The sequence below is a fragment of the Eleutherodactylus coqui genome, chromosome 8 (assembly GCF_035609145.1).
Source record: "Eleutherodactylus coqui strain aEleCoq1 chromosome 8, aEleCoq1.hap1, whole genome shotgun sequence".
Classification (NCBI taxonomy): Eukaryota; Metazoa; Chordata; class Amphibia; order Anura; family Eleutherodactylidae; genus Eleutherodactylus; species Eleutherodactylus coqui.
The window spans coordinates 77,872,221-77,899,114 of NC_089844.1; the positions used below are offsets into that span (position 1 = coordinate 77,872,221).

At 39.8% G+C, this 26,894-nt stretch overlaps 1 protein-coding gene across 3 annotated transcripts in view; it reads right to left on the minus strand.

Moving 5' to 3' along the window:
* COL28A1 (collagen type XXVIII alpha 1 chain) overlaps positions 1 to 26,894 on the minus strand; it is an 87,284-nt gene that overhangs the window by 18,159 nt on the left and 42,231 nt on the right. For all 3 annotated transcript variants that reach the window (XM_066575906.1, XM_066575904.1, XM_066575905.1), the window contains exons 5-28: positions 25,145 to 25,204; positions 22,778 to 22,831; positions 22,018 to 22,062; positions 21,209 to 21,235; positions 20,294 to 20,338; positions 19,405 to 19,449; positions 19,102 to 19,155; positions 18,075 to 18,143; positions 16,549 to 16,617; positions 15,833 to 15,901; positions 11,620 to 11,688; positions 11,439 to 11,507; positions 11,275 to 11,343; positions 10,973 to 11,041; positions 7,950 to 8,021; positions 7,613 to 7,681; positions 7,390 to 7,461; positions 6,267 to 6,335; positions 3,678 to 3,746; positions 3,454 to 3,522; positions 3,279 to 3,347; positions 2,140 to 2,208; positions 387 to 455; positions 159 to 227 (exon numbers count right to left, since the gene is read on the minus strand). In XM_066575906.1, the coding sequence (XP_066432003.1) occupies positions 159 to 227; positions 387 to 455; positions 2,140 to 2,208; positions 3,279 to 3,347; positions 3,454 to 3,522; positions 3,678 to 3,746; positions 6,267 to 6,335; positions 7,390 to 7,461; positions 7,613 to 7,681; positions 7,950 to 8,021; positions 10,973 to 11,041; positions 11,275 to 11,343; positions 11,439 to 11,507; positions 11,620 to 11,688; positions 15,833 to 15,901; positions 16,549 to 16,617; positions 18,075 to 18,143; positions 19,102 to 19,155; positions 19,405 to 19,449; positions 20,294 to 20,338; positions 21,209 to 21,235; positions 22,018 to 22,062; positions 22,778 to 22,831; positions 25,145 to 25,204 (1,509 nt within the window). The remainder of the gene's footprint in view (positions 1 to 158; positions 228 to 386; positions 456 to 2,139; positions 2,209 to 3,278; positions 3,348 to 3,453; positions 3,523 to 3,677; positions 3,747 to 6,266; positions 6,336 to 7,389; positions 7,462 to 7,612; positions 7,682 to 7,949; positions 8,022 to 10,972; positions 11,042 to 11,274; positions 11,344 to 11,438; positions 11,508 to 11,619; positions 11,689 to 15,832; positions 15,902 to 16,548; positions 16,618 to 18,074; positions 18,144 to 19,101; positions 19,156 to 19,404; positions 19,450 to 20,293; positions 20,339 to 21,208; positions 21,236 to 22,017; positions 22,063 to 22,777; positions 22,832 to 25,144; positions 25,205 to 26,894) is intronic.

Genomic DNA, 26,894 nt, shown 5'->3' on the forward strand with positions numbered 1-26,894 from the left:
TCTTGTACCATTAATTTGTGAAGTTCTTTTCTTGTTACCTAATTCTTAATAAATATTTTTCTTAATAAATTCACATTCCTCTGCTTCATGATACCCACAATCTAAAACTGAGATTCTGAAAATAGTCCATCTTAAATTTTAATATAATTTGTCCAGACCTTTGGCCCTAGAAGTCCTTCGCCTGGGAGTCCTCGTGACCCTGGCAAACCTGGAACTCCTTGTTCTCCCTAAAAACAGACAAAACAATGCATACATTTACTTGGAATAAAAAGGGTAGAAAGTTCTAAAGAGTTATAAAGAAAAAAAAAAAGTTGTTAGTGGTTGAGTGGTTAGAACATTCAAAGCCACAACATTAATGAGAACGTTGGGTAAAGTGCATTTCTTACCTTTGGACCCTGTATGCCTTCTCCTGGGGGACCCTGGGGACCTTGTAATCCTGTTTTTCCCACATTGCCCTAAGACCAGTATTAATATTAATAGATTATCAAGCATAGCATAAACAACAGATGCATCCTTTTGCCCAAACCGAACAAAGATTTTGCTGGTCCATGCTCTTATATCACTTATTATTGCTTAATCACGATTACAAACTGTTATGTAGAATACTGGCAGACAGGTTGTAGACCATACTACCTGAGATACTTAGTGCGATGCAGAAGGTATTCATAAAGGGGAGGACTTCTTTATAAAATATTTGCACAGCAAATATTATGATCTGAAACTCTAATAGCCCAGTCTCTATGCTTTTAAGTCTAGATATGGAGAAAGCGCTCAACCAAATGTCATAGCCCATTCTGTATGCGGGCTATGTATGTATCCTAAATAGAGTATCCTGTGTTATCAATATATAGGTGTTACATTTCATTGTAATCCTGCAAGTAATAATGATGAGATAACTATTGAAAAGCGATCTCTATAGAACAAGTGTTAACGTATTATTAGGTGTGAAAACTGCAGGTTTTTAGGTTTTTCTTTAAGATACAGATTGTGACATCGAAGATTAAATAAACACCAAAAATTCTTACAAAATACATTTAACATAAAAACTTGATGTATACAATAGGTCGTTTTCTGATGGCACATTCCTTTTAACAGTATATACTGTATTAGTGTAGATCTGCTTTAAAGAGTACTTACACATTTTTTAAATGTACAGAATAGGCATTTTTAAGCATTTTGCAATAGGTTTTATCAGTCTATTCTGTACATTTTACTTACAAAAACCCTCTTAAGCTGTGCAGCTAGGTGAAGACAGGGATGAGAAATCTGTCTTCGCCTCACTGGCTGGTAATAAAGGGAGTTTCATTTAGCTGTGTCTGCTGCTGTTCTCTCTAGAACAGTTGTAGATACACTAATGTCAATTTACAGTTCCATTTTATTAAGAACTGCAGTTTATTTAATGCAATTTCAGTTCTCCTAATGTGTCTGTCCCACTACTGGTATGTTCAATAAATCCTCTCACTCCTGCCCCTATCCCCTGTGACGTGCTGTGTTAGGAGAAGCTGTTCTATTCCGCAGATGGCTTCTCCTCTTCACAGCACGCCTGCTCAGTGCCGGACCCCATGCATTGTCAGGGTGTCAGTGCATCGGGTGTGCAGTAGTGTATGTTATAACCCAATGCACTGAGTCTCCAACAGGAGAACTGAGATTACATTAAATAAAATGCAGGTATTAATAAAATGGAACTGTGTATTGGCAGCAGAGTGTCTAGAGCTTTTTTTAGAGAGAACAGCAGCAGACACAGCTGGATGGCGCTCCCTCTATGGCTATGCAGTGAGGTGAAAACGGATTTCTCAGTCCTGTCTTCACCTAGCTGCATAGCTGAAGAGGGGTTTTGTAAGTAAAATGTACAGAATAGGCTGATAAAACATATTGCAAAAATACTTGAAATCACTTATTCTGTACATTAAAAAACAAAAGTGTGGGTACTCTTTAAGGGTACTTAGGGTAGAATTTTATGAGGTTTTCCTCTTGCATAATTTTCCCAATTTCAGACAAAGTGGAAAACCCCGAAGACTCTAGACATGAGGCATATTCTGGTTCTTTGTCATATAGTGGAGCTTTCTAAAATACTGCTCATTCAAATGCAGCATGACAGAAATGTATCTTAAATGCAATGAATTTAGAACACATTCTTACCTTAGGTCCTGGCAATCCTTCCCCAGGGGGACCAGGTAAACCAAGAGGACCTCGGAAACCAGGGTCTCCCTAAAAAGCAATACATTTGTAAATCAAGTTCGAAAGTATTATCATTAAATTTTTAGATATGATTCTTTCTAAACCTAATAATGCTATAGTCGGGTCATTTGCCTGAATGGTTCCACAGACTTTGGGCCCATATGTAGATCACAGAAGTGATCCTTAACCCTTTCCAATCCACTGTCTGACCTCTGAAGACATTATGATTTAAGGCTGTACAGCTCAGATGTTGGAAGACATCCGTCGGGGTTCTCTTACTGTATATTGCCAGTCTCTCTGCTGTCGGAGCCTATCCAATGTGTCACCTCATGCAGTACTGGCTTTATCCAGCATGTAGCGCCGTTCAATAACAGCAGAAAAAGAGTAAGCCCCCTAGGAAAACCAGGATACAAATTGAATTGGAAAGGGTTAATAAGGATGAGCAAACTTTTGAAAACTTCGGTTGGTCTGATTCGACAAACTTTTGCAAAAAGCTCACTATGAATTAGTTCAAAAGAACTGAAAGTTCACCAGTACGCCTAATACTGGTGTGTAACACTACCTAAGAGATACTTTTAGAGTGTTTTACAGGGCTTTTACAGCTCTCAAACAGTGTTCTACACCAGTGTTCAGGACTAGTATTGAGCAATCCAAACTTGTTGAATCCTCTTTCGAGTAGAACTTTGCTAAAGCTCAGTTTGGGTTCATGCTAAACCAAACTTTTAGCAAAGTTTGACCCTAAACAGGTTTCTGCTGGTTCAGTTAATCCTTAATTACAGGCTTATCTTTAAATGACTGAAAACCTCGGCATGTCAGACTTGACTCTTGAAAGATCAGAGGCTGAGAAACCATAGTGCTGTTGACTAAGCATTATTGTATAAGATAATGCATATTACAAACCTTCTCTTAAAAACTAATTTTGGCAATAGGGCTAAGGACTATTTAGTAGGTGTAGAAATGTCTTTTGTCCATAGGTATAATAATGTTTATTAATTTATTTGATTGGTTAACATTCATCTATGAAGAAATTAACAACTGTGTTTGGAGCTGAATCGACTAATGTTACATCACTTTTATAGTATCTTTAAACAGAAAACTACCTTTGGCCCTGGAAGCCCAAAGCCTTCCGGTCCTAGTTCACCTGGAGGTCCTTGAGGTCCTGGCATTCCCTAATTTCAAATAGAATCAATTCTCAGTTAGTAAATTTTAGATTTTGACAAGTATCATGTGGTATTTGATGTTCCTAAATCCAGCAAAGCATATTGTTTTACTTACGGGAGGTCCTGGAAATCCATCTCCCTTTGGTCCATATGGCCCTGGTGGTCCTGGATTACCTCTGTCACCCTACAGCACATAGAATACAATTATGAATGTATACATGACTAATTCTGATTATATAAAGCATTATATCACCTTTAAAATAATGCAGTGCATAAGATATTTCTATACTGTCAAGTACGAATTATCAAGGTTGACATGGCTGATAAATTTTGTATTACCTTTGGACCAGCAATACCAATTCCTGGTTCTCCTATAAGACCTTGTGGACCTAATGGGCCAATGTCTCCCTTTAAAAGAAGATATAAGAGGAAACTTTATATATAAGTATAGAAAGCTAAACCTAAATAAGAAGTTACTTAACACATATGTAGCCGCGCAGTATAGACATCCATGAATGGAGCTACATTAACCCCTTCTCGCCATAAATATGACTAAATACATCCTAAATACACAAGCCCCGTGCAGTTAGGGCATCTATAGCAGTCCACAGCTGTGCCAGCTTCATACACAGCAGGTATCAGCTGTCTTTGACAGCTGACACTTGCCTACAACAGTGGCAATTTAAATGTCCCAAACTGCCCCCCACGACTGTGGCAGCCTGAAGTCTTTTTAAGGCTCTCAAGGCTGCCATGATTGTTTGCCTATTAGGGACGTGCCTGCGTAACGTCTTTAATAGGCAGCCTTTAAAATATGGAATAATGCCACAGTATTGCAATATGCTATATAAGTGATTGAACGATCATGAGTTCTAGTTCCCTATGGGGATTAATAAAAAAGTAAAAATAAGTCAAATAAAGATTTTTTTAACTGTTGAAAAAATAAAAAAAAATATTAAAAGTAAAAAAAAACCCTTTTTTCCAGTCGTACCTATAAATTGGTATCACTACATCCATAAAGGTCTAATTTATTAAATTATCAGATTATTGATCCTACATGGTTAACTCCATCAAAAAAAACTAAAATGCAATGATATAAGTGCACTCTTTTTAATCACTCAATCTCAAGAAAAAATTTAAATCAAAAGCAATCAAAAAACTATATACTCCCCAAATTGGTAGCAATACAAACAAGAAGTCACCTTGCAAAAAATGAGGTCACGCAGCCTGATTGATAGAAAAGTAAAAAAGTTATCGGGGTCAAAATACGGTGGCAGGAAGCAATTTTTTTAAAGTTGTTTATTTTAAAGTATTACTGAATAAAAATAAATATATAAAATGGTTATCGCTGTAATCATACTGACCCGCAGACTGAGGCCTTAGTCACACGGGCGTTTTTTGCCGCGATTTGTGGATCGCATGACGGATGCGCATCCGCAAATCGCGTGACCGAGACCGAAAAATCGCCCGAAAAAACTGCTCCTAGCCGTGTTTCAATAGAAACGGGCCGGAGCTGTCCAGCACATTGAATTCAATGGAGCCGGCAATACAGCCAGCTCCATTGAAAGCAATGCGCTGCGGGCGATCTCACGATGAATTGTCGGGAAGGGCTTAAATATATAAGCCCTTTCCTGCAATTCATCCAGAAATGTGTAAAAATAAAAATAAAATATATACTCACCTTGTCCCGGCAGACGGAGTTCAGCGCGGCCGGCCGGCAGTTCTCCTGAACTGCTCTCTGTAGTATTCAGCAGCCAGGGATTTAAAATCCCCGCCTGCTGAATGAACTGCCTCTGATTGGTCACAGCCTGACCAATCAGAGGCAGCTCTCACTCACACCCATTCATGAATTCATGAATGGGTGTGAGTGAGAGCTGCCCCTGATTGGTCCGTGCGCTGAGCCAATCAGAGGCAGTTCATTCAGCAGGCGGGGATTTTAAATCCCTGGCTGCTGAATACTACAGAGAGCAGTGAAGGAGAACTGCCGGCCTGCTGCGCTGAACTCCATCTTCCGGGACAAGGTGAGTATATATATTTTTTTATTTTTACACATTTCTGGATGAATTGCAGGGAAGGGCTTATATATTTAAGCCCTTCCCGACAATTCATCCCGCGCTCGCCGGCATCCCATTGCTTTCAATGGAGCCGGCTGTATTGCCGGCTCCATTGAATTCAATGGGCAAACATCATTCTTCTCTGCCACAGCTGTTACAGCTGTGGCAGATGAGAATGATTTGTCTACTATATGTTCTCAATGGGGTCGGCGCTGCTGCCGCCGGCCCCGTTGAGCGCATATAGAGAAGAGAACAGGAATTGCAGATCACAGATAGATGCGATCTGCGATTTCTGTTCTATAATTTATCGGACGAGCGCATAAAAAGCGCTCATGTGTCCGATACCATTGCAAAGCAATGGTTTTATAAAATCGCTGGATGCATGCGCATGCGCAAATCGCACGAAAAAACGCCCGTCTGACTAAGCCCTAAAGATTACAAGTCACTTTACTGCACCATGAACGCTGTAAATATAATCCCTCCCCCAAATGGTATAATTGTGTTTTTTGTCATTTTGCGAAACTTAGAAATTTTTAGAATTCGCCAATACATTAAATGGTATGTTGAATAAAAAATATAACTCGTCCTATGAAAAAGAAGCCCTTATGTAGCTATGTCACCGGAAAAAAAATTATGATTTATTGAATGTGGGAATATGAGAGCTACAGACTGTGACTTGGACCAAGGTGCATCAATGACTCTTGGTCATGAAAAGGTTAACATGGAAGCAAATATTTTATAATTGTTCAAATAGTTTTGGAGTCTATCATTGATTTACCAGTAATTTCCAGCACTTCAACACAGCTGTTAATGCATAAGTACATGTTTATTTGTACCACATATAACTGATTGTGTTACATGTTACAGCAGCGCATACCTTAGGGCCCACTAATGCCCGACCAGGAGGACCTGGCAAACCAAGACGTCCTGCAGCACCAGGTTCACCCTAAAACATAAAGAGAAATTTGTTTTGTTTGAAAGCCGTATAATAAGTGACATAATATTGTTCTTGATCTTGTTTTTTAATATAACACAACACACAACCAAATTGTATATTTTGTTAAACAGCAATCTTAGCTTTATTTCCATCACAAAACCCTATAGGATGATCAAAGGTCAAACCAGCCGTGATTCTTCATACATTTAAAAGGGTGAATTTATATGGGTTACCTATTAAGATAAATGTACTGTAGGCACGGATGTACATAACATAGAGGAAGACCATGCGACTGCTAGGGGGCCCTTGGATAGAAGGAACCTGACAGCTCTGAACGTACCATCCTTTTGCTACTAGGTAGCAAAAACATGGACAGAAGCTTCCTCCAAAGAGGAGCTGCACTGTTAGCAAACACGGAATTGAGTCATTTTAACCTTTTCCAATGCAGTGTTGGACCTCGTCCAACATTCAGATACCCCTGCATAGCTCCGATGTTGGGCACATGTTTCTAACACTATGCAGGACAGCACTCCGAAGTTGGAGGCTGCTCTGAAGATGTATGTTACAGCATGCAGGACAGTGCTTCAATGGAAACTTGTGCTATACACATTGTATGCAGTTATAGGATGCCTTTGTAGGGCACTGTATTACAGATAGATATCATTAGAAAAGAATAGAGTCTTATTATATAATGTGAAACACTCCTCACTCATGTTTAATTGAAAAAGGTTGCTAATAAAATCATCATCATGATAATTCATTTTTAAGTTTTTCTATTGAGTAATTCAAAGGAATCCATAGCACGCTTCTATCTCGCCTAAAATAAATAAGAGCTGGGGAGTGTGCGGGTGGCAGGGAAATTGGATTAGAAAGGGTTAAAGAGCATGGAATTGCAAACAAACGCCAGGCCCTCCTATGCTGCAGGGCAAATCGAAACACCATAATGGAGGCCTATCACTGTACATCACTGACTAGTTATAGTACATCACCAAAAAGTTAGATAGATGATTATTCCCCATGATACATGGCTCCCAACATATTTTTAATAATGGCATTTAATTACTTTTGGTCCTGATGGTCCAGCAGGTCCTGGGGGCCCTGTTAACCCACGGATGCCACGCTGTCCTTGGTCACCCTTGAAAATACAACATTTGAAAAAGTGTGTTACTACCTATCTGGCTACAGTAGTTTTCTGCTAAAATCAAATTGACTCCATGAGATAATAAAACCATATCAACATTAAAGTTAATAAAGTTCATATATGAATTTAAATATTTGTCACTTACCTTTTCACCTTGTATGCCAATACCCAAAGACCCTTCTGGACCCCTAAGACCTGGAAGTCCTGGCTCACCCTATATTAAAAAATATATTTTTTCCTTAGTTTTAATGTCCTTCAAGCTTATGGAATTGAGAACCATTCATCAGTACATGCAAACATTACACAACAATAACATTAATAAAGCAATCATTGCCATTTTTAAATAAATCTTAACTATTTTGCCCATTTATTGATTCTTATAATTTAAAAAAAATCTAAATTTCAATTTGTAATATATACAAATAAGCATAAAGATATCTGACAATATGTAAAAATATTGTAATATTTAAAGATTTTAAAACCTTTTGTCCTGGCGCACCATCTTCTCCTGGTAAACCAGGTAATCCAGCTAAACCTGATGATCCAGGTTCACCCTGAAATATAAAAAATAATAGTTCAATGAAACAACGGCACATAAGTAGTGTATATGAATATACTTAGCTGATGAATTTACATGGTATCCCTGGCCCACCCCTCTTTATTTAGACTTGCCTATATTTTAAATGGTCCATTTATACCACTTCTTCGCTCTACCTTTCTTCTGGTGGAGACAAGATACACCAGTACCAGTGCCAGATGGCCCTACAGATCTTTTGCCTGTGTGATCTGTTCTCTCTCAGTGCAATTAGGAAACAAATGAACAATAAAATATGCAAAGGTGTGCATATCCCGAAACATCTGATACTTTAGTCTATGTGATCTGGATACCTTTCTTGAGTGTAAGAATATTACATGTTATAGTCACTGATTACTTCAGAACTGTTGTTAATCCAGGTATTTATTTTGATTGCCGATTTGCAATTGGGAAGGAATAATTTTTCCATAAAATGAGGAAAATTAGCTTCTTCCTCATGGGGGAATTATGACTGAATCAACATTGCAGGATAATAGGCTGAACTGGATGGACAAATGTCTTTTTTCAGCCTAATGGTACATTTAGATGGGACGATCTGTCCGTCTTAATGACTATACAAGCGGTAACAAAAGTACATGGTTTGGACAGCACACACAAGTTTTTGAATGCACATAAAATTTATTTGCCAGTCCAGATGTTCATATAAGGCATGAGGCAACGTTTCGGGCTGAAATGCCCTTTATCAAGCATATAAGGAAGCTTGGAGTATTAGCGCTTAAAGGGGTTGTCCCGAGGCAGCAAGTGGGTCTGTACACTTCTGCATGGCCATAATAATGCACTTTGTAATGTACATTGTGCATTAATTATGAGCCATGCAGAAGTTATAAAAAGTTTTATACTTACCTGTTCCGTTGCTGGCGTCCTCGTCTCCATGGTGCCGACTAATTTTCGCCCTCCGATGGCCAAATTAGCCGCGCTTGCGCAGTCCGGGTCTTCTGCAGTCTTCTATGGGGCTCCGTGTAGCTCCGTGTAGCTCCGCCCCGTCACGTGCCGATTCCAGCCAATCAGGAGGCTGGAATCGGCAGTGGACCGCACAGAAGAGCTGCGGTCCACGGAGGAAGAGGCCATCTTCAGCGGTGAGTAGAGAAGTCACCGGAGCGCGGGGATTCAGGTAAGCGCTCCGGTGAGCTTTCTTTACCTCCCTGCATCGGGGTTGTCTCGCGCCGAACGGGGGGGGGGTTGAAAAAAAAAAAAACCCGTTTCGGCGCGGGACAACCCCTTTAAAGGTAACAAAGTTCAGCCTGGCTCTGGCTAACATCCAGAAGTGCAACAATCAGAAAAAGTCCTGTGATCTGGAATGAAAAGGGGGAACCTCAGTCGCCAGCTAAGTAACATCACTGCTAGCTGTTAGCGCCCGTGTACAGCATTTAGACATGCAGATCAGCACTGACTATAGCTGACTTCTCTCTCAGCGAAGCACTGAGTGGGGAGTTTTTACACTTAGCGAGGAGTCAGCGATCCAATGATGATTTTTATGCTGGTTGAATGTCAGCAATAACGAAAAGTTAATTAAATGAATAGTAAAGAATTATTTTTAATGATCATCGTGCATTTTCATTCGTTTTGAGCGATAATTGTCCCGTGTAAATAGCCCTTTATACACTTTATTACTATGTTTGGTGCTACAATTTAATTACAGCTCCACGCCTTTATCTTGAATGGAATTGAGCTTTTTCAGTTAATCCATTGAATGAGCCTTTGATTTGCTTATTGGTAAGCCCCAATAAACCCTTTAAGTCTTTGTTTTTCATTTTACTTTTTTAAAACAAGGTCTAAGGCCAAAAGGATAAAATATTACCCTAAAATGGGACTAACAAAGCCCATTTTGAATTCTTCTGCCTCTTATTTTTTCTGTTCTTTTCCTAGGCAGAATATGTGTGTGATTCCCATTACTCATTGAATTACAGTGTAGAGAAGTTCTGTGTGATTTTGGTTTCAAGTAATATGTTGTTTTGGATTCTATGGATGACAGATATTAAAGGGGTTGTCCCGCGCTGAAACGTTTTTTTTTTTTTTTTTAACCCCCCCCCCGTTCGGCGCGAGACAACCCCGATGCAGGGGTTAAAAAAACAAACAGCACAGCGCTTACCTGAATCCCGGCGGTCCGGCGTCTTCATACTCACCTGCTGAAGATGGCCGCCGGGGTCTGCTCCCTCCATGGACCGCAGCTCTTCTGTGCGGTCCATTGCCGATTCCAGCCTCCTGGTTGGCTGGAATCGGCACGTGACAGGGCGGAGCTACACGGAGCCGGCATCCTGCACGAGCGATCCCATTCATAAAAGAAGAAGACCCGGACTGCGCAAGCGCGGCTAATTTGGCCATCGGAGGCCGAAAATTAGTCGGCACCATGGAGACGAGGACGCCAGCAACGGAGCAGGTAAGTATAAAACTTTTGATAACTTCTGTATGGCTCATAATTAATGCACAATGTACATTACAAAGTGCATTAATATGGCCATACAGAAGTGTATAGACCCACTTGCTGCTGCGGGACAACCCCTTTAACTATATACTACATAACAGACTACATGCAAATTATATGATTAGCATGAAGCTGGCTTTTTCATAAGCTGAAAAATGAATGCATAGAGAATAAAGGGGGCAATGACAAAGAGTAAGATAAATCTCTTTTTTGGTACTGTTGACATCACCACCCCTTACCGTCTGAGATAGGAGACATTGATGTGCATGCACTCCCGGTGTTCTCTACGGGAGTGCATGCACACTGATTGACGAAAAAAGTCATGCTGACAAACAAGGCACTGACTTCCCAAGATGATAGTATGGGTATAGGGAGCCCATTATGTATAAAAAGTGCACCCATGGACTCCTCAGATCCTTATGGGCACCACAACTTAGTTTATGATGTTTATAAGATGTGACAGGTTACCTTTAATTATACTATAGTACCTTTGCTCCAGATTCCCCAATCCCTCTTTCTCCAGGTAATCCAGATTCTCCTGGCAAACCTTGGTCTCCCTAAATAACAAATGAATAAGAAAGGTTATGTATACATGAGGTTTTAGTCATAATTTACATGTTTTCTATGGCAGCCTTGAGAAGATTTTTCTTATTACTGATGAGAGTTGCCATACCTAGAAATATGGTTGGCCATGTGCTTCTTACTCAGAGAGGGATCAATAATTAAGTAAAATGATGCAAACCATAACTTCTGTAAATTGTTTTATAATTTGCTAGTATTTTTTTTTTACCTTAGGCCCCATGATTCCTTCTCCCGGTGGTCCTCTCATGCCAGGTGGCCCGTTAGGACCTTGAACTCCCTTAAAACAGTAGAGAAGCTGTGTTTTACTTTACTTTTAAGATCAGAATTCTTTTTCTTTAACAATACATAGTTAATATGTTATTTTTGTGTCACCTTTTCTCCTTGTATTCCAACACCAGGTAAACCAATTGGTCCCGGAAATCCAGGAGGACCAAAATCTCCCTAGAAAGCAAGATACTGATGAGAGCAAGTCTTACAACAAGCAAAATAGGGATAATAGTGTAGGTAATGGCTTAGTTAAGGAAAAAAATAATAGAGTGCCTTAAATACTTACTTTATCGCCCTTAATGCTAGGACCTGGTGGACCCCGAGATCCTCTAGGTCCTTCAAATCCTCGGTCTCCCTATAAAAGGAACCAGTAGTTTAATTTTGCAGTTAAATTACTTAATAAATATGATATATATATGGTATATTGTATAGTGGAAAAGAGGCATAATACGGTGCTAAATTGATCTATTATATTTAATTAAAAGAAATCTTATTAAAGTGTTTTTGGAATATTTTGGAGACAGTATAAAGGGGTTGTCTGCTTTGACAAACCCTTTATGTTTGAAGGATCTCTTGGCAATAAACTGATCAGAGGCTATAGCACTTGTTAAACATTCCTTTCTCCAGTGATTAGATGTTATCTGTGAGGTATCCCAACATAAAGTTCCCCTGTAGCACTCCCACAGGAGAAATTAAACATTACACCTTTTCATTTATATCAATAGGATATCGGTGTGCTGTATAAATGTGTTGGATACTCCAGAGCAAGAGACGCACTTGGTAGCTGCTTTCTATTCTAGTTGATAGATTAAAAATGTGGGACCTTCTGTCAATGCACCGCCAGAGATTAGGTGCGTGTGTGGATCCGATATAACATCATGGCGTCAGCACTGGACCACATTATAAGCTTGCTGGCACATGAACAATGTCATTCCTTGCTGGATACAGAGGTAGAAACATCTCCAATTTGTTTTTAAGCTGATAGGTTGGGTGAGCTGTGAATTGTCTTAGACAGTCTATCAGTAGCTTCTCTTGGGTGTTTATTTCAGCTCCTCTTAGCAAAATGTACCAGTAATACATTTATATACAGGTTATGCTCAGTGGTTGGGGGTGCTTGCCTTGTGCTTCTGAGTGTTTGTTTTGGTTCCATCCTTTTGGAACTTTGGACTTTGGACTGCATTTATTGGAGTTCCTAGAAGGTAATTTGCATATTTCTGGTGCATTCTGGGAAGAGCAAAGAGTCACTTTGTGCAGAATGATTGCAGGGTTTAGCAGGGTCTAGCTGCTCAAAGGACATTGCCAGAATTTTTACACTTCGTATCATCACAAGAATTCTTGACTTTTAGAAGTTCAAAAGTGGACATAAACATGGAAGGGGAGAGTAGCCATATAGTGAACTGCAATGTATACTATATGTTTACAGACCTACCAGAGAAAAAGTCAAACTTCACCTGCCAGAAATGCAGGCTTGTGTCTCTATTGGAGGAAAAGGTGAAAAGTCTTCAGGAAAGAATAGTTACAATGAAACTCATTAAGGAAGATGAGGATTTCCTTGACAGAGCAGAAATGCCTCATTAGAATATTGAAGGAAAATAAATTTTCAGTGAACCAGTAGAAGCAAAAAAGCATGACATAGTGATCATGGGAGATTTTAACTATCCAGACATATATTGGGAATCTTTCTCAGATAAAAGTAATGGATCCAACAAATTCTTACCCACTTTTGCTGACAGCTTTATCTTCCAAAAGGTAGAAGAAAAAACAAGGGAATCTGCTATCTTGGACCTAATTCTTACCAAGAGGGAGGAAATGGTTGATGAAGTAAGGGTGGCTGGGACCTTAGGAGGCAGTAATGATGGTATCATTAAATTTTGGATTACAAGGGGAAGAAGACCCGAGAAGACTCAAATGTCAAGGTTGGATTTCAGAAAGACAGATTTTAATGAACTCAGAAAGAGGATAGGAAGAATCCAATGGTTGGATGTTCCTAAGGACAGAAATGTCCAAGAAGGTTGGGAAATATTTTGCGAAAGGAGATTCTCAAAGCACAATCATTAACAATTCCTAAAAAAGGATGAATAAGAAGCATTTAGAGAGACCAGGATGGATGAACACAGAACTTAAATACATGCTAAAACAGAAGAAAAATCTGTTTATCAAATGGAAAGAAAGGGGGATATCTAAAGAAGAATATAATGTGGTCTGCAGAAAGTGTAGGGCAAGTGTCAGAAAAGCCTAAGCTAATAATGAAATGAAGCTTGCAAGAAAGGCCAAAAGCAACAAAAAAGAACTTTGGGGTTATGTCAGAAACAAAAGAAAAGTCAAAGATTCTATAGGATGTTTACAGGATGAAAATGTGAATTGGTTAACAATTATGTTGAGAAAGCTGAACTTTTAAATTCCAATTGTGCATGTATTTTCTGTCAGAAAATAGATGTAACATCAGCTAATCTTCCCTGTGTTATTGGGGGAATAAAAGAATGCAGGTTATCTATAAGCAGAGATATGGTGAGGGACCACTTAATAAATGAATTCAAGTCTCCAGGTCCAGATGAATTACATCCTAATGTACTGAAAGAATCAGCAGATGTAATTGCTGAACCACACACCATAATCTTTGAAAGCTCCTGGAGAACAGGAGATTTTCCAGAAGATTGGTGAAGGGCAAAAATTGTCCTTATCTTCAAAAAAGGGAAGAAGGTGAACCCAGGAAACTATAGGCCTGTGAGGCTGACTTCATTATTTTTTTCGAAGATCTTTCCCAGTATAGAACAGAATGTATACCAGTACTTAAATGACAATGGAGTAATTAAGCAGAGCCAGCATGGGTTTGTAACAAACAAGTCATGCCAGATGAATCTAATTCCCTTCTATAACAGAATCACCAACTGGGTTAATCAGGAAAATGCAGTAGACATAGTATATTTTGACTTTAGCAAAGCATTTGACAAAGTATCTCATACCATACTTATTGAAAAAATTACCAAATATGGGGTCAAAATGCAACTGTTAGGTGGATTCAGAATTGGCTGAGTGATCGTACTCAAAGAGTGGCCATAAATGGCTGCACATCCAACTGGAAGAATGTGTCAACTGGGGTACCACAAGGCTCTGTCCTGGGCCTATTGTTGTTCAACATTTTTATAAATGATCTGGAGGAGGGAATTGAGGGAGAGCTGATCAACTTTGCCGATGACATAAAGCTAGGAGGGATGGCTAACACTAGAGAAGAGAAAAAAAGAATTCCAAAAGATCTGGACAAGCTTAAACAATGGGCAGCGACTAAAGAGTGGCCTTTAATAAGGTGAAATGCAAAGTACTACATCTTAGCAGGAAAAAAGCACATGCAGAATGTGAGGAATTGAGCTAAGCACCACAGGTGAAAATGACTTGGGTATACTAATAGATCACAGACTGAACATGAGTCAACAGTGTGATGCAGTAGTAAAAAAAGAGAACACAATTCTAGGATGTATTAAGAGAAGCATAGAGTCTAGTTGACTTGAGGTAATTATCCCCCTCTACTCTTCCTTGGTCAGACCTCATCTGGAATACTGTGTCCAGTTCTGGGCGCCCTAATTAAAAAAAGACAAACAAACAGGAGCAAGTTCAGAGAACAGTTATCAGGATGGCGATCAGTCTGCAAACCATGTCCAATGAGGAACGGTTCAATAATCTGGGAATGCCTAACTTGCAAAAAAGAAGGCCGAGAGGAGACTTAATAGCGGTCTACAAATATCTGAAGGGCTGTCACTGTGCAGAGGGATCAGCCCTATCCTCATTTGCACAAGAAAAGACTAGAAGCAATGGGATGAAACTGAAATTGAGACACAGATTAGATATTAGGAAAAACTTTCTGACAGTGAGGGTGATCAATGAGTGGAACAGGTTGCAACAGGACGTGGTGAGTTCTTCTTCAATGGAAGTCTTCAAACAGAGACTGGAAAGACATCTCTCTGGGATGATATAGTGAATCCTGCACTGAGCAGGGGGGTGGACTAGATGACCCTGGAGGTCCCTTCCAACTCTACTATTTTATGATTATTCTGTCTATAGTTCTTGTATTTAGACCATAGCTTGTTCTTTTGTCTTTTCTGTCCTGCCCTATCTTCACATATTCTCTCTCCTTTATTATACACCTAGGGACATATAGGAAAGGTAAGGTTTCAGAAATAGGGTTGTCTTTTCAGGCCGGGTCTAGTCGGGGCAGACCAGGGACAGTTCTTAGGCCTCTCCACCAGTACTATCACGACCAGTTGTTTGGTCCCGCACATCTCGCTACCCAGTAAACCACTGTGTTTTACATGTCATTCAGCCTATCCCTCTCCTCTGTTTCTGAATTTATTGGTTAGTTTCTTTGACAGGACTGGACAAAAATGATACCTCCCTTTTATGAACTCAAAATTCCCTTGTAGGGCAATTGAAAAATGATTTATTAAATAAGTCAACCAATTGAAACATTATATCAGGGAAATACATAAATAGCAAGTCTGCATTACCTTTGATCCAGGTAGTCCTTCTCCTTCTGGCCCCCTTTCTCCCGGAAGCCCCTGTGCTCCCTGAGGACCCTGTTACAATGGAATAATTACAATATATCATTCTTCTTATGTGATATCTGCTTAGTTAGCACTATAAGGCTCAAACACTCTTTTCTTTACAGGCCATCCAGTCGTAACTTGTTTGACATAAATATTCTCATGCTACTTCATATAAGACAACTGACAAAAGCCATATATCTGGAAGCTAATATTTCCTATTGTTGTACTGATTGTGTTGACAGGACAGAAAATGCAAAACTTTTCATTGTTCATTGAGGCCTGGCTTAACCTTCCACATCTTAGATGTGACATTTGCTGATCAGTATATTACATATGATGACTTTTTGTTTGTGAACTTTATAAAACCATGAATAATAGAAATTCAACTAAAGAGTTTTTTGAAGATATGTCAGAATCAGGATGGATTACAGAAACCTGTCCTGGCATGATCCTTGTTTAGGGAAATGACTGGGTTATTGCATTCCATATAAAATCTGCTGGTTAAGAAGATATTAAATATTCTTTCACATAATACAATATAAACTATATTCTAGATATATTATAGTTGACTTTTTTACAATTGCAATATGTCTTCAGTTTTATTAAGTGACGTATTGAGGTTTTACCTCAATAACCACATTCAGTATGAGCCATTGATAATGTGGAGAAATACTTACTGCTGGTCCTGGTTCTCCGATTCCTGGTGGTCCATTTGGCCCTGGTCTTCCTTGAAAACCTATATCTCCCTAAAATGATCAATTTACATTAGTTGGCAACTTTTTTTTCTTAAATGGAATGTGTCATCAGAAAATGACATATTGTATAAATCATGTTTTTTATGTTAAAAATATTTTTAATGCATTTTGGTGATTTTTTGATGCCATGATCATTATTTTAAAAAAAAAACTAAACTAAAACTTTGCCGTTTTTGCACTGACTACTAATCCTAATAATACCCTAATACTTCCCATTCTGTAGAGAAAACCTTTCAGCAGTCATCACAGGAAGGATTACAATGAAAGCAAACACCTATATATAGATAACACAGGATCCACAATTCACAATAGCAGATGGTCACAGCTCACCTCCTACCCCTCCCTGCCTACACAGGTCACAACACTCTTGCATAGAAGTCAATGGGTCCTCTGCTGCCCATTGGGTCTATGGCCTATGAGTTCTGCTGTAAAGCATATCTCTAAATGCTGTTAACTGCAGCTCAGGCAGGATGGCAGCTCCCATAGTCATGCAGACACAGTAGAATTAAAAAAAATCTACCGTCAGAAACTAAAAACAAATTCGAAAATGAAATATGCTTCACTATCTGGTTTTAATTATTAACTAAAGTATAGGTGATATATGCCCTTTAAGATAGCTCTGCCTTTTGTAGCTCCTAGTGATTAGATTATCATTGGGGTAGCTGCTGGTATGGCTTCATTTAGGTGCAGAGAAAATGTAATATTACATGTCTTCTGTTAAAGTCAGTGAATGACTTTGTTATGGGTGGTCATGCCAAGTATAACTTTGTATAAATACATTAGGGGACAATACAAGGATCTCTCCCATGATCTGTTTATACCCAGGACTGCGACGGTAACAAGAGGGCATCTGCTACGTCTACAGGAAAGAAGGTTTCATCATCAACATAGAAGGAGGTTCTTTACTGTAAGAGCAGTGAGACTGTGGAACTCTCTGCCTGAGGACGTGGTGATAGCAAAATCCATAGAGTTTAAGAGGGGACTAGATGTCTTACTAGAGCGCTATGATATTACAGGATATAGACATTAAATAACCAGCGGGTTGTTGATCTGGGTCTTGAAGTCAGGTAGGAACTTTCAAAATGTCGATCCAGGGATTATTCTGACTGCTATTATGGAGTCGGGAAGGATCCCCCCCCCCCCAAATGGGCTAAATTGGCTTCTGTCTCATTGAGCTTTTTTGCCTTCCTCTGGGTCAACAAGGGATGGTGAAAACAGGCTGAACTAGATGGACATTGTCTCCTTTCAGCCTAACATACTATTTATGTGTGTTACCATATGTTCTTAGCGTTGTCCTCTGGAAAGATCAGATACATTTGGCCATATTTACGTAGAAGTTACTAGAAGGTAGATACTGACTTCCATTTTAAATGTTTTATTCATGCTTTAAGGCACTGGTATACCTGCTAGCTGCTAGGAAGCACTAGTACCCATTTTCTTTTTCTTACCTTGAGTCCAGGTAGTCCTATTCCTGTTTCTCCTTGTATTCCAGGTGGTCCAGGAACGCCTCTATCACCCTGTGACAAGGAATAGCATTGCATTGATTTATTGACAGTTTTTTTGGTTTCAGTTTAATGTAATGACTAAAAAGGTGCTAAACATTCCTGTGTTTTATGAGTGATGTTTGATAGATCACTGAATACATGCTAGCCTTGGAAAGACTAAATTAAAGTTCAAGGTGAAATAGCCAAGTACTTCTGTAGGAGATATCTGCTGTCAATTAGAGCACATTAGCATCATCTTGTCTTAATCTGGCCGGGTTTTAGGGCAGCAATGGAGCATCTCAGCAGATCAGAGAATTATGGCTTATCTCATGGCCATATTTTTTGCTGGAATACTCCATTTTTACTCAAAAAGTCAGTGGTACAGTTGAGAACAAGAATAAAAGGCCAAAAAAGCTCTTGCAATGAGTTGTAATTTCCTATTGTTTTGCAGTCCACTAATATAACTTGTTTACCTTCTGCTAGAGAAGGAAAAAGTTCCACCTAATAAAAGGCCAACATGGGTTACAAAAATCCCCATGGCTAAACCATCAATGAACTACAGACCACTGTTTATAAGGTTGGCTTCAGACAAACGTATGAAAGCACGTCCGTGATGTTGTTGTTGTTAGCCGTTTAGTCGATCATGACCCTCGGTGACCCTAAAGGCGAGATCCCTCCATGTTTTTTGGTTTTGCATTGCTTCTTTCAGCCATGTGATATCCATGCCAGTATCAGCTTTGACAGTATCAAGCCTGTCAAAGCTGATACTGGCATGGATATCACACAACTGTATTGTGGACATGTTTCAAAAGACATTGGATCTGTATGTCATTAATTTTTCATCTGTATTTGCCTCCATATTATTATTATTATTTTTTTATTGGACAAATACAGATCTGGTAGGAAATATGGAAAAAATTGATCATGCTGCATTTTTTTCGAAAATCAGCCATAAAAAATAAGGCCATGGGATGCTTTTATACATTTTTACCTTTGCTCCTTGAGGTCCTTCAGTTCCTTGATCTCCTGGGGGTCCTTGGATGCCCTATTTAAAAATAGTAAAACTTTTATTTAACACAGTACAAATTGCTTCATGTCTGGAAGCAGTTGGCCATATGCAATTCAGCTAGTAACAATTTAAGAATTTCTTTATCAATTCCTCTTGGTTCCAAGATCTCTGCTTGGAGTCATTCAATGGGAATCTTCGTTGTTTATTCCAGTGGATACAACTTTGTCCTAAGTGTCTTATTTGTTAATTATGCAGCATTTAGGTTCAAAGTCATTGTTTCCTTACCTGCACTCCTCTCAGTCCTCTAGGACCAGTTGGACCTTCAGGACCCTAAATGACCAAAATAAAACTATTAGCTTAAAATAAAAACCCCCTTTTATTTATATAGTGCATGCATATTACATCAGTGAATATCGGGTACTGTCCCCACTGGGGCTCACAATCTATATTCACTTGTCTGTATGTTTTTGGAGTGTGCGGGGGAAACAGGAGTACCCAAAGGAAACCCACACAAACATGGGGCCAGCATACAAACTCCATGCTCCTAAGCTACGCCAAGCTTCGATCTAGGCTAAAACTCTTATTACTAGGAGAGTGTTGGAGGGCTGCTGACAAGGAGAATACCACCAAATTTCAGCTAAGGAAAACGCATCGCTCAGCTCACAGTTCAGTCTGCTGCTATTGTTATATTGTGTTGGAAACGTTCTTAAAGTTCGGTTTTGCAACCAACACTGTCAGAGTTATGTGGTCCAGACCCTTCAGACTCATCACCACCCTCCTCCTCATTCTGTTTATCAGAGGAACTTGCAACTTAGAGTTTGCCCCGGAACCACTCACTGATGTATCCATAACTTTAGGTGAGCTGCCACTCTGACTGCTGCCCCCGTTAGGCCAGCAGCAGGGATGGTCCTCACTACTGGCCTATCCCTGGGCTATACTTCACAAGCATAACATAAGATTGCAGTATAATATTTGTGCTTCACGACTACATTTATTTATACATTATTATTTATATTCTGGATCTCATATATGTGAGGGATTACATGGAACTTAATTTGCCTGTATTTTACTTGAAACTGTCATGTGTGAACATGAACAAAAGCCTAAAAACATTACAAAATTATTCAGAATTTTTTTGTGGTTTGTTACTGTAAAGTCTTGTTTTACTACATACTCGATCTCCTTTGACACCAGGAATACCACATTCTCCTCTCTCTCCCTAAAATAAAAAACACACATTTTAACCAATAATAATGATTTTCCATTTGTATTAAGAGACCATCCAGTTTAAAACAAAATTCTGTCCCGAGATCAGAGGGGGTAGATGTTATATTGCATACACTGGTTCTTCTCAGCCATCTCTCCATTCTACTGGTTTCGGGTCCCATTTTCAGCACTCCAGGATGGCCAGCGTAATCTTCTGATTACCTTATCGCCATAATGCATTGGTAGTGTTGAGACTACCAATGCACTATGCCTACTATCCTATTGGCCAGTGCTGCTCATATGATCATCACTGGCCAATGAGTGAGCAGTGCACAGTATGCATAAGCTAGATAGAAAATTGCAGCAGCCATCTTTGATGGCCAAAAACCAGAACCAGTGGATTAGATGGACAGCAGAGAACAAGGGTAAGTAATATACCCCGAGGCCCACCACTCCCAGGATATAATTTTGTCCCAAAACTGGAGGGTTGCTTTAATTTGTGTTATTAGGGATTTGAGTTAAAGGTGTAATCAAATAAGGAAAGATACAGTAATACCAGACAAAAAACACATGAACTGTGCAGTGCTGGATATAGATATAGAGGTTGTATAAGGATAGTGAAATAGATTGCTTATACTGTATTTCCAGAAACAATGCCACCTATGTCTATAGGCTTTTCTGTAATTGCAGCTCGTCTCCATTCAAGTGAACCAATCAATGAGTTGCAAAAAATTGATTTTATTCCAATAATTTTCTCAAATTTCTTTTTGTCAAGACCATGGATGATATAAAATGGTGCAGCAAGAGGGGTCAATGTATAAAAATATCTACTAATATTGTATATCTCCTTGTAAAATGGATGGTTAAGAAACCTCATACATACCTGTTCTCCTTTATATCCAGGTTTTCCCTTTGAAAAAAAGAGGATAATTGAATTGAAGAACACTAATTAATTGGAGACAATAAGAATATTATCCTAGATTCTGTATATGTTAAAAAGTAACTGGACCGAACAGTTATAAATGTTGTATACAGCTGTTTTCAGATCTGTGTTGAAACCTCTGGTCGGAGGTCCCATCACAGATCCTGTCCAAAATACCGGAAGAAAAAGTGCTGCATGTAGCACTTTTCCTCCGTCCAAAGGCTGGGCACTTGAGAGGATACCAAATGGACCCCATTATAGTCAATGGGTCCGTTTGGCACTGTTTAGTTCCGTCCTGAGACGGAGCAGGAAAGCAGAACCCCTGATGCAGGTATGAAACCACCCTAATTAAAAGAAAGTTGCAAAAAATCTTGGTTTTGCCATAGTGAATGTTTATTAGGGAGCTCAGTGGAAACTCTTAGGCAGAGCCATATTTAAGTTCCATTCTGGAATGGCCAATAATGACATAGCAACTCTCTATGTAAATTTCAATAAATCCTACTGCTTTGGGACCTGGTTTGCTGGAAGGTCTTGCAGGAAATGAGATGTTGCATTATTGTGTGCTGCATTATTGTTTGTCTTAAGTCATCACATTAGCCAATTGTCATTTGTGCATTAAGTGACAAATTTCACACTACTATTTTACATTGGCGCACCCCCCCCCCCCCAGTGCCTCCACTACTGCCCGTAATGTGAAGTTCTACTCTTTATACTCAGTCCTGTTTTTCTATAAAATTATAATCTTTTTCTGTATGATTTTATAATTCTACCTCTAAACCATCTCTTCCAGGAATACCATTAAGGCCGGATTCACCCTGCAAAGAACAAAAAGAACATGCACATAATTTACCTCTGGTTCAGAAATGCATCTCAAGACAATTAGAAAATATTGAAGGGGTTGTGATTATGGCGGTCCCATCACTGGGACTCTCACCAATCCCAAGAATGAGGGTCTGACAGTCACCGCATAAATGCAGAAGAGGATACACATGCAGGCTGTCGCTCATTCATTTCAATAAATTAACCTGCCACTGAAGGGGTTAAGCATTGCCTTTTATAAGAGCAATGGTAAAGAAATGACATTATGTTGTAGTCCTGACTTTAATCTGTATTAGTAACCATGATTTGCCTTGCAGAAGATGCTTATTTCTGTACTTTGTCTAGTATACTGATGTAGCAGAGTTGAATTTTTAAATGTTGCCGGATTAGGAAGAGAATGAATAATAGTCAGGAGTAAATTTTTTGATGTGTTAATATTGATAATGGGGAAAATATGTTAGCCCTCTTGTGTCAGAATTGTGGCATCAAAAAGTTGCAATTTTGGCACAAGTTTGAGTCAATTTTGAGGAACTAAGCTGGGCCCTCACATAAGTTGAAAAAGTGAGTTGGGTCTAGCACTAGGGGGCGTAGCAGACCCTCAAATTTACTATAGTTTACACAACCTCATAGCTGGCAAATGTTTCAGTCTGGCGCATGGAGGTGTTAGATACAGTTTACATATTCTCAGATATGGGGGAATATATACAGTACCTTACTGCCTTTCTGTCCAGGAATACCATCATCACCGGATCGACCTTTCTTACCCTATGAAATAGAAACATCTGAATTATGGTACAGTACAGTAAAAAGGAATATTTCTACTGCAATCTGTATCAAGAGTGATCTGAATATTTTGGGGAAAAACTGCTCTTATGCCTTAAGAGATCTGTGGGACTTAAACGGGTTATCCGGTTCAAAACAATAAAAAAATTTCAAAATAGGTCCAATGCTGTTAAAATAATAAAAGCAGAGGTACTTATCTATCCTCTGACCTGGTGATCCAGCACTGCAGCCCCACTGTCCTCCTGGTCTTTGTTGTGAAATGGGCACCATGTGAATGCTACAGCCAATCAAAAGCTGCAGTGTCACCATTCTGAACTCCTACCATCATGACGCCAGGAGAACATGTGGATTGACTGCAGCAGTCACTTGACATCTGTTGTCAACATAGATCGGAATCACTGCCGGACCCACTCTACTGTTTACTGGGGAACCAGAGAGGTGACTATGGTCTATTTAGTTATTTTATAGCATGTTCAGTTCTTTAAAAAATGTTTTTGCCATGTGACAACCCCTTTATCTAAAGTTGCACCTAAAATCCAATAACAGTTACGTAATGAGAGACTGTTTACTGTCTGTGTCACATAAGCAGATGTTTAAAGGTTGAACACGTCTGGTTAAACATGGTGTCTGATTTACAGGCATCGTGTTATAGATCAGCAGGAGCTGAGCAGAGTGATAAAGAATTCTTGTGTGAGTCTTGTGAGAAAGAATTTCGTATAATTTGAATTTTAAAATTCCTGATCTTTCTAGGACTAGGAGTCCAGTGGGCGGTCTTATCAGTGCTTGACAACCTCCCCTGTATGAGTATGCATTCTGATTTAGCTCTCAATTACTGATAGGACCGCCCACTGGACTCCTAATCCCAGAAAGAGCAAGGATTTAACCCTTTCCAATCCACTGTCTGACGTCTGAAGACATTCTGATTAAAGCCTGTACAGCTTCCAATGTCGTAAGACGTCCAACAGGGTATTCTTACTGTATATTACTGGCTGCTCTGTTGTCGGCGGCCTCTCCAGCATGGCACATACTGCAGTACTGGCTCTAGCCAGCAGATGGCGCTATTGTAAAATGGCAGAAAGAGAAAGCCCCCCAGGAAACCCTGAATCCAAAATTGGATTGCAAAGGGTTAAATGAATAAAATATAAGTTGTACTGAATCTTTTCCCACTGAACTATATATCAATCTGCTCAGCTCCTCCTGCTCTATAACATGATGCCTGCAGAATGGACTGCATGTACAACATGAAAGGTTCCCTTTAAAGGGGGTATCTCATCACAATATTCCCTTTGTAGATTGACACCTGCTTTTGAAACCCTCACTGATATTGGTCGATAGAAGTTGTGAAGAACCATACATCTCCCCCTTCCATGATATCCATATACCTAATATGGAAAGGAATTGTCTTCATTAGGGCCCATTCACACGGGCATATGGGAGTTGAGCCCAAGATTCTCGGGCACCATTGCATTGGGCAGCACATGGATACATGTTTGTGTGCTGCTCAATATCTGTGGGCAGTGGACATTGCATGTCTGTTTCCAATCTGTGATACGGACTAAAATAGGGCATGCTGCAATTTTTTTCATATGGACCATCGGTCCATGTGAAAAAAATGGCCATGTGTATAACCTAATTGTCTATAATGGTTTAGCGACATATCCTTGTGTCAATGGGCCTTTAGACAATTCTTCTAATTATATGGTATACAGCGGTTGCAATCATACCCAGTCCCTGGTGACTGAGTAAGCACAGCGGCTCTTCTACAACATAAAACACAATTATATACACTTGTGCCAGTTAAGGGGTTGTTTAACAGATTTTTCATTAGTGCTTAGGGGCTTCAAGTTTTGCTTTGTAAGGAGACATACGGTGGCAAAGCTGTGGCACAGAGACAGGTGACAAGATTTTCCACTGTGATAGAGTTATTGCATAGACTTCAATTCTTATTTCAGCTTTAAATCTAAATCTCCACATGTGCAGCGGTTAAGATTGCACATGAGAACATTCTTATCTCTTGTATTAAGCTTTTGCAATCCAATTTTGGATTCAGGGTTTCCTAAAAAGCTTTCTCTTTTTGCTGTTATACAATGGTGCCATCTGCTGGCTAAAGCCAGTGTGCGCGCACCAGAGAGGCTCCAACAACAGAGTGGCTGGCAATAGAAGGTAAGAATACCTTGTCGGACATCTTCTGACATTGGAGCTGTACAAGCTTCAATCAGAATGTAGGAAGACGTCAGACAGTGGATTGGAAAGGGTTAATGTTTATAGTCAGTATCAATGCTCTTTTGTACTTACAGGAGCTCCAGGAAGTCCCTTTTCACCCTTTTCACAGGTGCAAATTGGTGATTGCTGGCACTGCAAATTAAAGAAAACATATGAGGGTCGTACTGAAAGTAATATAAAAGTGGTCATAACTTCTTTATTAACTGGTGTAGATCATTCAAATTGCATATGTAGTTGGAGTGACTCTTCCTCTATACAAATTTGCTATTCAAAATAGTCTCTATTAAAAGCAATGCATTTGCACTACATGCCGCCATTGCATGGACTGATTCTTCATTTCCGGATTATAAAGATATGCCCATGTTACAGTCCCATAAACTAAAGAATAATGTGACAGCATAAATGGTGCAAAAAATTAAAAAAAGATACTTTGTTTCTCCAAACGAATAAGCAACATTTTGACTTGGTAGTCTTAATCAAGCATATGTTTCATCTAGAGATGAGCGAGCATACTCGTCCGAGCTTGATGCTCGTTCGAGTATTAGGGTGCTCGAGATGCTCGTTACTCGAGACGAGTACCACGCGGTACTCGTCTCGATTAAACGAGCACTGACTATTGAATTCAATGGAGTCGGCAATACAGCCGGCTCCATTGAAAGCAATGGGCTGCCGGCGAGCGTGGGATGAATTTTCGGGAAGGGCTTAAAAATATAAGCCCTTACCTGAAAATCATCCTAAAAAGTGTAAAAAAAAAAAAAAAATTATGTCAGCATTAAGATCGTTCTCCTCTGCCACAGCTGTAACAGCTGTGGCAGAGAAGAACGATGTTAGCCCATTGAATTCAATGGAGCCTGCAATACAGCCGGCTCCATTGAAAGCAATGGGCTGCCGGCGAGCGCGGGATGAATTTTCGGGAAGGGCTTAAAAATATAAGCCCTTACCTGAAAATCATCCTAAAATGTGTAAAAAAAAAAATAAATGTATACTCACCTTTCCATTGCGGCCGGAGTTCAGCCACGTCTGGCCGGCAGTTCTTCTGAACTGCACTGAGTAGTATTCAGCAGCCGGGGATTTAAAATCCCCGCCTGCTGAATGAGCTGCCTCTGATTGGTCACAGCCTCACCAATCAGAGGCAGCTCTCACTCACACCCATTCATAAATTCATGAATGGGTGTGAGTGAGAGCTGCCTCTGATTGGTGAGGCTGTGACCAATCAGAGGCAGCTCATTCAGCGGGCGGGGATTTTAAATCCCTGTCTGGTGATAGATCAGCAGTTCAGCACCACAGTGCAGGGGACAGCAGGAGAAGACGCGGCTGTGCTCTGGCAGCTGAAGGGAGGTGAGTATCTATTTTTTTTGTTTTTTAAATCACTTTTAATTCATTTCCAGGGAATGGCTTATATGTAAAGCCCTTCCCTGAAAAAAAGAATTCAGGTGTTCCAGCAGACCATTGTCTTCAATGGAGTCGCTGGCAGCAGCAGCGGCTCAATTGAAGAGAATGCCTGCATTTTTATTCTTTTTTACACTAAAATCTTTCTTTTTCAGGTAAGGGCTTATATTTTTAAGCCCTTCCCGAAAATTCATCCCGCGCTCGCCGGCAGCCCATTGCTTTCAATGGAGCCAGCTGTATTGCCGGCTCCATTGAATTCAATGGGCTAATATCGTTCTTCTCTGCCACAGCTGTAACAGCTGTGGCAGAGGAGAATGATCTTTATGCTGACAGTGCGGGGGGGTGTCTCACTCTTGCCACTATTGTGGCTTAATAGTGAGACCTCGGAGCCCGAAATGCAACCCTGCATGTTGCTCCTTGCCTGCCCTATCCA